Source organism: Amblyomma maculatum, unplaced genomic scaffold, assembly GCF_055883805.1.
Source record: "Amblyomma maculatum isolate TAMU_Amacu unplaced genomic scaffold, ASM5588380v1 scaffold_23, whole genome shotgun sequence".
In the NCBI taxonomy this organism is placed as follows: domain Eukaryota; kingdom Metazoa; phylum Arthropoda; class Arachnida; order Ixodida; family Ixodidae; genus Amblyomma; species Amblyomma maculatum.
In genome coordinates, this window is record NW_028146748.1 from 1,216,283 (window position 1) to 1,228,534 (window position 12,252).

The 12,252-nt window shown below is 46.2% G+C and overlaps 1 protein-coding gene across 1 annotated transcript; it reads right to left on the reverse strand.

Moving 5' to 3' along the window:
* Positions 1 to 7,104: 7,104 nt before the first annotated feature.
* LOC146171063 (uncharacterized) lies at positions 7,105 to 8,549 on the reverse strand. The gene has a single exon (XM_084586526.1). It carries the CDS (start codon positions 8,448 to 8,450, stop codon positions 7,239 to 7,241), a length of 1,212 nt encoding a protein of 403 aa, XP_084442652.1. The 5' UTR covers positions 8,451 to 8,549; the 3' UTR covers positions 7,105 to 7,238.
* Between the last annotated feature and the right edge of the window lie 3,703 nt (positions 8,550 to 12,252).

Consider the following 12,252-nt stretch of genomic DNA (forward strand, 5'->3'; position numbering starts at 1 on the left):
CATCTCCCATCTGGTCTCCGAAACAAGCATATCTGCGTAATTCAATTGAAGCAGTTCAAAACCGAGCAACTAGATTCATTCATTCATCGTATTCTTTTGATATCAGCATATCATCCTTAAAATCACAGTCCAACCTATCTACCCTTGCTCATCGTCGCTACATTGCTAGTTTATGTTTGTTTCACAAGTTTTTTTACTCCGAGCTACGACAGGAACCTTACATCTGCGCACCCCCACCACGTATCTGCCTCCGCACCGGTCATCAGCAGCAAGTGTCCCGACATCGCGCCCGCACCACTACATTTTCTTCATCATTCTTCCCCCGGACTGCCAACGACTGGAACGGCCTTCCCCGAGAACTTGCTGCTATCACATGTCCATCTTTATTTCTTGAACAAATCACACGTGTACTTGCGAGTGAAAATCTTGTATTTTTATAACTTACTTACTCATATATGTTACCAATTCTGTTTTTCATTTCTGTGCGCCCCACCCCTTATGTAATACCCTCTAATGAGGGTCTTTAAGGTATTAAAGTGATGTGATGTGATGTGATGTAACTGTCCTCTACGGCGACATGGAGCGACTTCAACAGAAGCAAGCAGCAATACGACAGGCCATCGACAAGGTTGTCGCACCAGTCGCCAACCTTCTACAACAGTCTGCAGTCGAAAGCGGTGAGCTGGAAGAACAATTTGACCTTCTTGTCGAGCAGTCAGAAGAGTTAAAAACAGTCAACGACAACATTGAAAAGAAAGTACATCTTCAGGAACTTGACGCAGAGTTGTCCGCAAGCTCTGCCTACAATGAGAAGATAAGCGTCACTAAAACGCGTATCAAAAGAGCTCTGCGAGATCAAGCCTCAAGCGAAGACCGATCGGCAACTCCATCAGTAACAGGGGCTTCTTGCGGGCCTAATTCTCAGCAGTTAGTCCACGCCGTCACCACAAGCCAGCTTCCCTCGACAACAACGAAATTGCCGAAGCTCGAAATCGTCAAATTCAATGGGGACTTGCGATCATGGCAGAGATTTTGGAACCAATTCGAGGCAACTATTCACGAGAACGGAGCTCTTTCACCAATCGATAAATTTCAGTACCTAACAAGGTATCATACAAGGAAGGCTGCCGCGGCTATTGAGGGTTTGTCGTTAAGCAATGAGAACTATGTCGTTGGCATCAAGACCCTGACAGAAAGATTTGGCAAGGAGGACGTCATTATTGAGGAACACATGTCTAGCTTGCTCTGTCGGGGACAAAAACGGGCAAAAACCAGATCAAAGGGACGTGTCAGGAGACGGCTGTTTTGTTCCCCTGATCGCCGGTCGAGCGGCCACTCGCGGGTGTGTGTGTGCGCGCTTGTGTGTGTGTGTATGTGTACGCTCAGCAGTGCCTTTTTCGGAAATTGCACCAGCGCCTCGTCGCCCCTGAAAGCGTCCCTCCCGCTCCAATGGCGCTGTCGAAGACACAGCCAGGGCCATAATTCACGAAACTCGGCGGGCCTGCACCACATGTCGGCAGAAGAGGTTCTTGGAAACCTAGCGGGCACAGCGATGGGCCTAACAAGACGCGTACGCCCGCCTGCCCTGAAATTCGAGCTTACGAGGGGGCTGCGGGCCAGCACCGGGGACGTGAGGAGGATTCCTCTATTATCGACACCACCGAACGAGCGCCGCGAATGCCAGGCTCCAAGGGTACCCGCAAGCGGGGGGCCCCTCTAAAGAAAAAGAGGAACAATTGTGAATGCCTGGAGAGGGAAACACGGCCAACCGTCCTCGGACAGTAGCTTGCAAGACGCCGAACGAAACGGTCGTCAGTTTGAATTTGTGTAAAGTTTCTTTCCCCCTTCATGGATCACTGCCTTGTCGTGGCGGAGGGGCGTGCGAAACTCGATGAAGTCGTGAGCTCTGCTGTGTAGGGCCACCCAAGATAGACAGGTCACGGCAGAGAGTTCTGACAAAATGTGATTCACTGGAGAAGGTAATGGCAACCCACTCCAGTATTTCCTGCCAAGAAAACCCTATGGCCAGTTACAATACCATTAATCATATGGCGCCGGAAGATGAGCCCCCCAGGTTGGAAGGCGTCCCACATGTTACTGGGGATGAACAAAGGGAGATTCCTAGTAGCTCCAGGACGAATGAAGCGACTGGGCTAAAGCCAAAAGGACGCTCATTTCTGGATGTGTCGGGAAGCGACCGTAAAGTCCGATGTTGCAAGGAGATATATCACATAGCAACATGGAATGTAAGATCTATGACGCAAGGTAAACTGGATATCGTCAAGCGAGAAATGGACAGATTGAACATTGATATCTTGGGTATCAGTGAGCTCAAGTGGACCGGAATGGGAGAATTTAACTGCGGCGACCATTATGTCTTTTATTGTGGGCACGAATCCAAGAGAAGGAATGGGGTCGCTCTCATAGTAAACAGAAGAATGGGCAAAGCAGTACTAGGGTACAACCCCAAAAACGACCGAATGATGTCACTTCGGGTCCAAGGTCACCCTTTCAACATAACAGTTATCCAAGTCTATGCACCGACCACTACTGCTGAATAAGCTGATGTTGAGAGATTTTATGCGGACCTACAATACCTTTTAGATCGCACCCCATAATCAGACGTCGTTTTTCTCATAGGAGACTGGAATGCTAAGGTAGGGAGTGAAGAAATATCCGGAAATAAAGGCAAGTTCGGTCTTGGTGAGCCAAATGAAGCTGGGCAGAGGCTAGCAGAGTTTTGTCAAGAAAACAACCTGACCATAGCGAATACTCATTTTCAACAGCACAAGAGGCGCCTGTACACATGGACTTCACCGGACGGTCTGTACAGGAATCAGATCGATTATATTCTTTGCCGGCTGAGATGGAGAAGCGCTATACAAGCAGTAAAAACAAGGCCTGGGGCCGATTGTGGCACCGATCATCAACTTCTTGTTGCCAAAATTAAGCTTCGATTGAGGAAAATGCAGAAAACTAGAAGGCCTTTCAGGTATGATCTGGATCAAATTCCATTAGAATATGCTGTGGAAGTGAGGAATCGATTTCAAGAATTAGATCTAGAAGACAAAGAGCCCGAAGAGATGTGGACTGATGTTCGTGATATAATAGAAGTTGCTACTAAGGTGGTTCCAAAGCAAAAGAAATGCAAGAAAGCAAACTGGTTATCTGAAGAGTCTGTGCAAATAGCTGAGGAAAGGAGGATGGCAAAAGTTATGGGGGAAAGAGAAAGATACAAGGTTGTAATGCGGATTTTCAGAAAATAGCTAGGAGAGATAAGAATGTCTTCCTGAACATACAGTGCCAAGCAGTTGAGGACAACAGCCAATTAAGGAACACAAGAGCTCTGTATAAGACAATCAAAGATATCAAAGGAAGCTTCTGTGCTAAGCTAGGCGTGATAAAGGACCAACGAGGCAAGGACCTCACTGAAGCCTCAGAGATAAAGAAGAGGTGGCAGGAATACACAGAAGAACTGTACAATAAGGACCCGAATGTGCAAACCCAAAATAAGACGGTTGTGATCACTGATCTCGAGCCGGGAATCCTGAAGACTGAAGTTGAATGGGCCTTAGCCAGCCTTGCTAAGAACAAAGCTAGCGGAATTGATGGCATTCCAGCTGAGTTACTTCAAAACCTCAACCATGACGCTGTTAACATTCTGCATACATTATGTCAGAAGATTTGGACAACCCTGCAGTGGCCACAGGATTGGAGGAGGTCAGTTTACATCCCCATTCCAAAGAAAGGCAGTGCCAAAGATTGTTCCAACTACCGCACGATCGGGCTTATTTCACATGCTAGCAAGGTGATGTTGAAAATCCTCAAAGGTAGGCTGCAGCAGTATGTGGATCGGGAGCTTCCGGACGTGCAAGCTGGATTTCGCAAGGCCAGAGGAACTAGAGACCAAATTGCCAACCTTCGCTGGATCATGGAAAAAGCAAGTGTTCCAGAAACCCATTTACCTCTGCTTTATTGATTACTCGAAAGCGTTTGACTGCGTAGATCATAGCAGATTGTGGCTAGCTCTCCAAGAGATGGGAGTTCCAATTCACCTCAGCTGTCTCCTCAGGAACCTGTATGAAGGGCAAGAGGCCACAATCAGAACTGGTCATGGTCTTACTGATTGGTTTCCGATTGAGAAAGGAGTGAGGCAAGGCTGCATACTTTCGCCCTGTCTATTTTATTTATTTATTTATTTATTTATTTATTTATTTATTTATTTATTTATTTATTCGATACTGTTAATCCCATCAGGGATCGTAACAGGAAGGGCATAAAAATACAGAGGTACAAAATATAGTAATGGCAATTAATCAAGTACATGAAAGAATATGATACCAAAATTATGCATAACAAATTATACTATAGCAATAAGACAGACTGAGAAGCGTATGACAAGATTTTCGCGGACAAATAATACAAGTGAAACACAAACGGAAGGAGAAAAATTCGTAATGACATAAGAACACAGTAATTAGTCAGATGTAAGTAGCTCATGTTTCACACGTGTACTAAAAGCATTTAATGATGAATTATTAACAATGGATGTGTGTAAGGTGTTCCATTCGCGTATAGCACGAGGGAAGTATGAATATTTGAAAGTGTCAGTACGGAATGAAAACTCGTTTAGAGTGTGAGCGTGATTATTACGTGTTTGTCTTGTTTGTGATTTTGATATGTATCTTGAAGTGTCGATTTTTAAGTGATTGTGTATTAGCTGGTACATGGTTTTAAGGCGCGCTAGTTTTGCTCTGTTTTGAAGGGTGAGTAGTCCTGCCTGTTTGAGTAGTTCTGTTGGTGAGTCTGTCAACCTGTGTTTGTTATATATACATCTGACCGCCTTCCTCTGTACTGCTTCTATCTGTTTAGTAAGCTTGTTAGTGAAAGGGAACCAGACAACATTGGCATATTCTAGAACTGGCCTGACAAATGTCTTATAGGCGAGTAGCTTTGTTTCCGATGGTGCTTTTTTAAGGCGTCTGTTAATGAAAAATAGCTGTTTTAAGGCGGTTGATGTGACAATGTTAGCATGAGAATCCCATCTGAAATCAGAGGTCAGTGTTATGCCTAAATATTTATATTCGGAAACCGAGGCAAGGGGAATGTTGTTTAATGTGTACTGAAAAACTGATCGATGTAACTTTCTGGTTATGGATAAAGTAACTGATTTTTTAACATTAATAGTCATTTGCCATTCTTCACACCACTTTGTCACTGCTGTTAGGGCGTTATTTAAAGTTATATGGTCATTGACAGAGTTAATTTCCTGGTAAAGTACACAGTCATCGGCGAAAAGTTTAATATTGTGAGAAACACTAGTAGGTAAGTCATTTATAAAAATTAAAAATAATACTGGGGCCAGAACACTGCCTTGTGGTACACCGGATGTTACATTGGCTGTTTCGGACCTCGCGTTGTTAATTTCGACGAATTGAGTACGGTCAGTCACGTAGTCAACAATCCAATCTACTATGGGGCCAGCTCCAAAGGTTGCAGTTAGTTTCATAATAAGTTTAGAGTGTGATACACGGTCGAAAGCTTTAGAAAAGTCTAAGAAAATTAGGTCGATTTGTTTCTGCTGATCAATGGCGAAGGATATGTCATGTGTAAGTTCGATTAGTTGTGTGACTGTAGAAACTCCTTTCCGAAAACCGTGCTGAAGAGGTGTTAAAATTTGATTTTCTTCTAAGTAGGTTGTTATGTGTTTTAAGATAATGTGTTCTAGTAGTTTGCATACTGTGCTGGTTAGTGAAATTGGTCTGAAATTTGAGGGATCTGATTTGCTTCCTGTTTTATGTATAGGTGTCACTTTAGCTATTTTCCATTCTTTAGGGAGGGTGTGCGCTGACAACGACTTGTTAAAGAGTACCACTAAAAATTTTGCTACCCATTCGGCATATCTACGCAAGAAGATGTTAGAGATTCCATCAGGCCCTGATCCTTTTTTTGTGTCCAAGTTTAGTAAGAGGTTTAAGACACCTGTTTCTGTTACGGTAAGGGGTTCTAGGTAATTTCCGGAGCAAAAATTAGTACGAGGCGTAGTTCCGTTGTCTGTAGTGAAGATAGAAGTAAAGTAGTTATTCAGCGCGGCTGCAGTATTTCGGTTTTCGTCTGGAGAAGCTTGGTTTTCATTTCTTGATTTAGGGCTCAGGTGACGCCAGAACTTTTGGGGAGCATCTTTTAAGAAGCGAGTCAACGTATTAGTAAAGTAAAATGTTTTAGCTGTTTTTATTTTGGATTTCAAATCAGTGATAGCCAAGGTTAATTTTTCAATTGTTCTCGGTGATGGATGGCGTTTTTGCACTTTTTTCAGTCGTCGAACTTTTCGTTTGGCATGAATTACGGCTCGAGTTATCCATGGATTACGTTTGCGTATTCTTTTACTCTTGGTAGGCACATAATTAGTGATGCAATATGACACAACGTTTTTAAATCTCTGCCACAATGTTTCTATATCAGTGTGTATGTCATCCAAGAGTGTTGAAATGATGTTAGTTCGTGCGATAAAGTATCAAGTATGGTGGTGTCGTCAGCTCGGTTGTAGTCGGGATACGTTATTGTTGATTGCAAACAAGGTGCATTATAGTGATGCGGGACAGAACACATTACTAGTTTGTGATCAGAGAGGCCATTTAAAATTTCCACATTGGTTTCTTGACAGGGGAAATGACTACTCAGGAAAACTAAATCTAGAATGTTGGAGCTGGTTCCTTGTACACGTGTGGGTTCTGTTACGATTTGCGAAAGGTTAAAAGAAAGCATTATATCAAAAACAACATCGGCGCAAGGTGAATTATGGTGCAGGGTGTTCCAGTTAATATCAGGAAGATTGAAATCACCTAAAAGTATTAGTCTCGCCCCCTTAACATGATGTTGCATATACGTATACAATGATTGGAGTATGATAGGATCAGAACAAGGACTAAGATAGACGCAACCCACAACGATGGTAGAATCAGAAAAGCAGAGTTTGCAAAAGATAGCTTCTACCCCTTCAACTTCAGGTAACGTAAGGAAACTTATATCTTTTCTTATCAATAATGCCACGCCTCCACCTCGCGTCGGCCTGTCTTTGCCTAATATGGAATAATTTGGGGGAATTACTTCAAAGTCTTTAATTTCTTTTGTTAGCCATGTTTCAGTTATCGCCATGAATTCTGGCTTTAAACCTAATAATAAGGATTCTAGGGGACCGACCTTATTGATAATACTACGCGCATTAATGTTCACGAAGGTTATTTGGGACGCTGTGGACGGCGCGAGCGTAGAGTCCGTGTACCTGTGTTTTGGTTTTTTGTCTCGGTTAGTGAAGGTGTAACTGGAGGAGCTGCAACTGGTAACACTTCACTATTTTCGTTGTCCCAAAAATAAAGTTCACCGTTTATTTTTAGTTTGTCGTAAACCAGCGACACTTTCTCGCCGCGATCTTTTCTTGGTTTCCCGTATTTCCATAGCTTTTTTCTGATTTCGCGAACACGAAGCGAAAAATCTTCACTTATGGTAAACTCGGTGCCCTTTAATTTGTGACAGTTGCGCAAAATGTTCGTTTTTTCCCTGAAATCTAGAAGCTTTAGTATTACAGGCCTTGTTTTGTTTTCCGTTGGTCTACCTAGTCTGTGAATGCGTTCTATTGCAACTTCTTCCAGTTTTAGGGATTCTTTCAAAACTTCTTCATTTGCAGTCCGCTCCAGGGATTCGCTATTTTCTTCTTCCTTTTCAGGGATGCCATAAATAATAAGATTTGGTCTTCTGGAGCGATTCTCAAGATCGTCTAGCTTTAATTCCAGAGATAATACGACCTGTTGAAGATTGGCAATATGATCGGTACATGACGAAAGTTTGTCTTCAAGGAGAGTAAGGCGTTCTAGTTTGTTGTCTATTGATGTTAGCCTTTCTTCTTTTATTGTCTTTATGTCATCTGCTATATTCTGTAACTGTTGCGAAAGTTCTGCCATGTCAGGCCCAGGATTACTCTCAACGTCACCCGCAAGCAGTAACAATTTCATCACATGCACCACATCGCACACTGTGTCAAGAAGTACCGCAGGGCACGGCAGCACAACAAGGCAACGCTCGCTAGATCGAAAACATTTCCCAAAGCGCTTTCTTACCTGCACGAGGAAGACAAGCGGATTATCCATCTGTGCGCAAGCCCAGCTGCCGTGCCCTTTGGTTCGAAATCCTTCGGTCAAGTCTTTTATAGTCCAAGAAGCTTGCAGCGCCGCTCCGCATGGCTTGAAGGCCACACAGTCGCTGCCGCTAGTCGTTGGCGATGGTAGGTGCCAAAATTCGTCCGTGGATCGTAGGACCGGGGGCGTTGCAAAATTGTCGTTCCGTAGCACTTGCACATGTTCGGGCTGGAAATGCTGACGTGGTTGGTGGCATCCCGATGGTATCACCAGCAGGCTGGCGATGATCTGCACGAGGAAGACAAGCGGATTATCCATCTGTGCGCAAGCCCAGCTGCCGTGCCCTTTGGTTCGAAATCCTTCGGTCAAGTCTTTTATAGTCCAAGAAGCTTGCAGCGCCGCTCCGCATGGCTTGAAGGCCACACAGTCGCTGCCGCTAGTCGTTGGCGATGGTAGGTGCCAAAATTCGTCCGTGGATCGTAGGACCGGGGGCGTTGCAAAATTGTCGTTCCGTAGCACTTGCACATGTTCGGGCTGGAAATGCTGACGTGGTTGGTGGCATCCCGATGGTATCACCAGCAGGCTGGCGATGATCTGCACGAGGAAGGCAAGCGGATTATCCATCTGTGCGCAAGCCCAGCTGCCGTGCCGGTGCCATTTAACCTATATGCAGAGTGCATCATGAGGAAGGCCGGTCTGGACCAGTCTTCAGCTGGAGTGAAGATTGCTGGAAAACATATCAACAACCTTAGGTATGCGGATGATACCACTTTAATGGCAGAAAGTGAAGTGGAACTAAAGAGACTTCTGATGCGCGTACAAGAAGAGAGTGAGAAGTTTGGGCTTAAACTGAACATTAAAAAGACAAAGATCATGGCGTCTTGCCCTATCAAGTCCTGGAGCATCAAGGGACAAGAAGTGGAAGCTGTGACAGATTTTCTCTTCTTGGGCTCGAAGATTACCTCGGAAGGAGACTGCAGCCATGAAATTAGGAGACGCCTGCTTCTGGGAAAGAGAGCAATGGTTAGCCTTGACCGCCTAGTAAAGAGCAGAGACATTAGTCTGCCATCCAAGATCCGTATAACTCGTGCTATGGTCTTTCCAGTTGTGATGTATTGATGCGAGAGTTGGACTGTGAAAAAGGCTAACCGCCGAAGAATTGACGCGTTTGAATTGTGGTGCTGGCGAAGACTCTTGAGAGTTCCTTGGACTGCCAGAAGATCAAATCAGTCGATATTGTCGACCATAAACCCTGACTGCTCATTGGAGGGTCAAATTTTAAAGTTAAAGCCGAGCTACTTTGGTCATCTGATGAGAAGAGAGGAGTCGCTGAAGAAAGATTTGATGTTGGGAAAGGTTGAGGGTTGCCGGAGAAGGGGTAGGCAGCGAACGCGATGGTTAGATGGCATCCTCGAGGCACTGCAGATGAAGTTATGTGATGTTAGGAAGATAGTGAGAGACCGGAAAGCGTGGCGTGACATGGTCCATAGGGTCACGAAGAGTCGGACACGACTGAACGCCTGAACTGAACTGAACTGAAAGTTTCTTTCATATGTAGCCATTAAATCAGTTTGTTAAGTTTCACCGGAGTTTTATTCTGTGACCAAATTATCTCAACGCAGACACGACGACCACATCGATTAATACGACAGACATGCTCAGTGTTCGTCCGATGAACAGCCTCCATGAAACAGAACGGCTCAGGACCCTCTATGATGAGGTACAGTCTGGGTTTCGAAGCCTCGAGGCACAGGGCGTGACATCGAGCACGTACGGCGTGTTGTTGCTGTCTGTACTTCGGAAAAGCATTTCAAATCAGCTTTGCCTTGAATATTACCGAAGGAAGGCCATGTCGCGACGCCGGACGCACAGGACCGGAACCGAGGGTAGCGTTGACCGGCAAGGCGTCGAGGAACCGCGGAGACGTGGAGCCTTCATTAGAGCTGAGTATAAGTAGTTTATTTACATGTGTACACTTTGGAGATTTCAGAAGGAAGCCCTCTCCCGATGTCGGACACCAGGTTTTCTTCTCTTGGGTCTCCCTAGGTCCCTAGGCAGGGAATTAGTTCATCTTCGGCACGGGCCAATCGCAAAGCGCGAGGTGACAGTTTGCGCACTGCATCACTGAGCCCCGCCCCGCACATTCTTGCACGTGTGCCACTACACTTTAACAAACACGTCGCCAGTTCACAAGCGACCCCCCATCGTTCTATTCTCACGGCTTGCCTCTGTTTTTGTCCGTTTGGTCCGGCGCCTTGTGGGTCTCTCCCTCAGCGGCAAACACTTCAGCCAGCAGGCCAGAGCTCGCGCGAAGCCGACGATGACTTCTCCCTTCGCTTTTGTCCAATGTCGAGCACCGTAACCCGACACCGCGCGGCTCCGACGACGGTCGCTTGCTCCGCCGCCGCCCCTCTGTAGGTCATTAACAGGCCAGGCTCTTCTTGGTTAGTCAGGCCGTTTCTTCACAAAGCGACCAAATCGGCGCTTCGAAATGGCCATGGGTGAGGACGGCGGCTGTTGAGGCGTGCGTGCAGACCGGGTGGGCATCTGCAGACGAAGCTTGCTGAGATGCCCGTGGAGCGAACGCAGACACACCGACGCCTTCTGAGCAATAAATTAGCTCGGACACAACAGCTCCTCCGCCGACGGGAAGATCTCGGACGGCGAGGAGTTTCCGCTGCTCGACGTTAGAGATCAGCTTCTTCGTACGGCGGTGGTTGGGCCACTCCTAAATCGCAAAGACTGGCGCCACAAACCAAGCAAGCGCTAGCAAAAGCTCTCAAGCTCCCAGGCTATTGCATGATAAACAAAAATCTCTCCCCAGTATCATATTTGCGGACCCTGTCACACTACTGCCATCCGTTTTCTGCCTCACTCCCTCTCTTCTGTTCATAAAAAGAGCTACAAATTCACTCACTTATGAAAACTGCTAAGAAACATTCAGTGCAACAATACCTAAATTAAACACTTAGAACAGTAAAGGATACATTTGTATCTTCCTCGTTCACTGAAGCGGTAAAAAGAGTATTATGCACGGCTCAAGCCATCGACTTTAGCATTTGTTTTTGTTTCCTTTTTGTGCCGCGCACTGAAGCTCAAATCTTGGAGCGCAAGGCTCCCTCTCAATACTCGAGGATTTTCCCCTGACATTTGCGAAAGCCACGTTAGTGGACAGTGGTCTGTCACAAAGACGAACGGTGTTCCGTAGAGGTAGCATGCCAATTTTTGGGATGCCCGAACCAGGCAACCACTTTCCTTTTCGCATGCGCTATAGGCCTCCTCTCTTTAGAGCTGCCCAGCTGAGGAATCTCGGTGGTTAATTCCTCACGGACGTTAAAAGCCATGCTGACTGCCTGAATCTCGCCCTCATATCGTTTCAAGAGGTGGTGGTGATAGATCGTGAAATCTCGGCGCCCTCGCTTCCGCTCGATGGCGTAGTTCGTCTCTGAAAGCTTTTTCGCCACTCGGAACGGCCCTTCCCATTGGTATTCGAGCTTTTTCGCTCGCGATGAGCACAGGACGAGGACTTGATCGCCCTCTCGATACGACTGCAACTTTGCGTTTCGGTCGTAGTAACTTTTCGCCCTAGTCTGTGCCTCAATGTTGGCTGGGTCCCACACATCTTTGAGATTTCCATCTTCTGTCTGCTCCTTAATGAGCGTTTCTCTGGTCACCTTTCCGACATTTCGATCTGTCGACACTGACGACGGAAGCACTGACAACCCCTCACAATCTCTTCCCTCACTTTCCGATTGCCCTGCATCATCTGGACTGACTCCTGTTTCTCTCTCATTGGAGTGCGATGGGGCATGCTTGTTTTCCATTTCATTGAACTGCCTGTTTGACACCTCCTCACTGCTCCCTTGTTCCTCGCTCCTCTGCGATGTCGGAGCCTGTGCACCCTCAGCATCTCTCTCCTCCTGCCCTGAGTCAGCCTTATTCCTCTCTAGCTTGGCAGCAAGGGAACGCGCCTCAGCTCTTGTGAGCGCCTGAACGACTCCCTCTGTCAAGCCTTTCCCTTCAGCTCTCAGAAGCTGGTCCGTTCGGTTAGAAAACAAGTAGGGGTACTGCGGTGGCAGCTTGTTTGAAACTGCAGCCTCAGTACGAACTTCACCGAAAG

Excerpts from the sequence above, each read along its gene's own strand:
- LOC146171063 (XM_084586526.1), bottom strand. The coding sequence starts at position 8,450 with ATGGATAATCCGCTTGTCTTCCTCGTGCAGATCATCGCCAGCCTGCTG.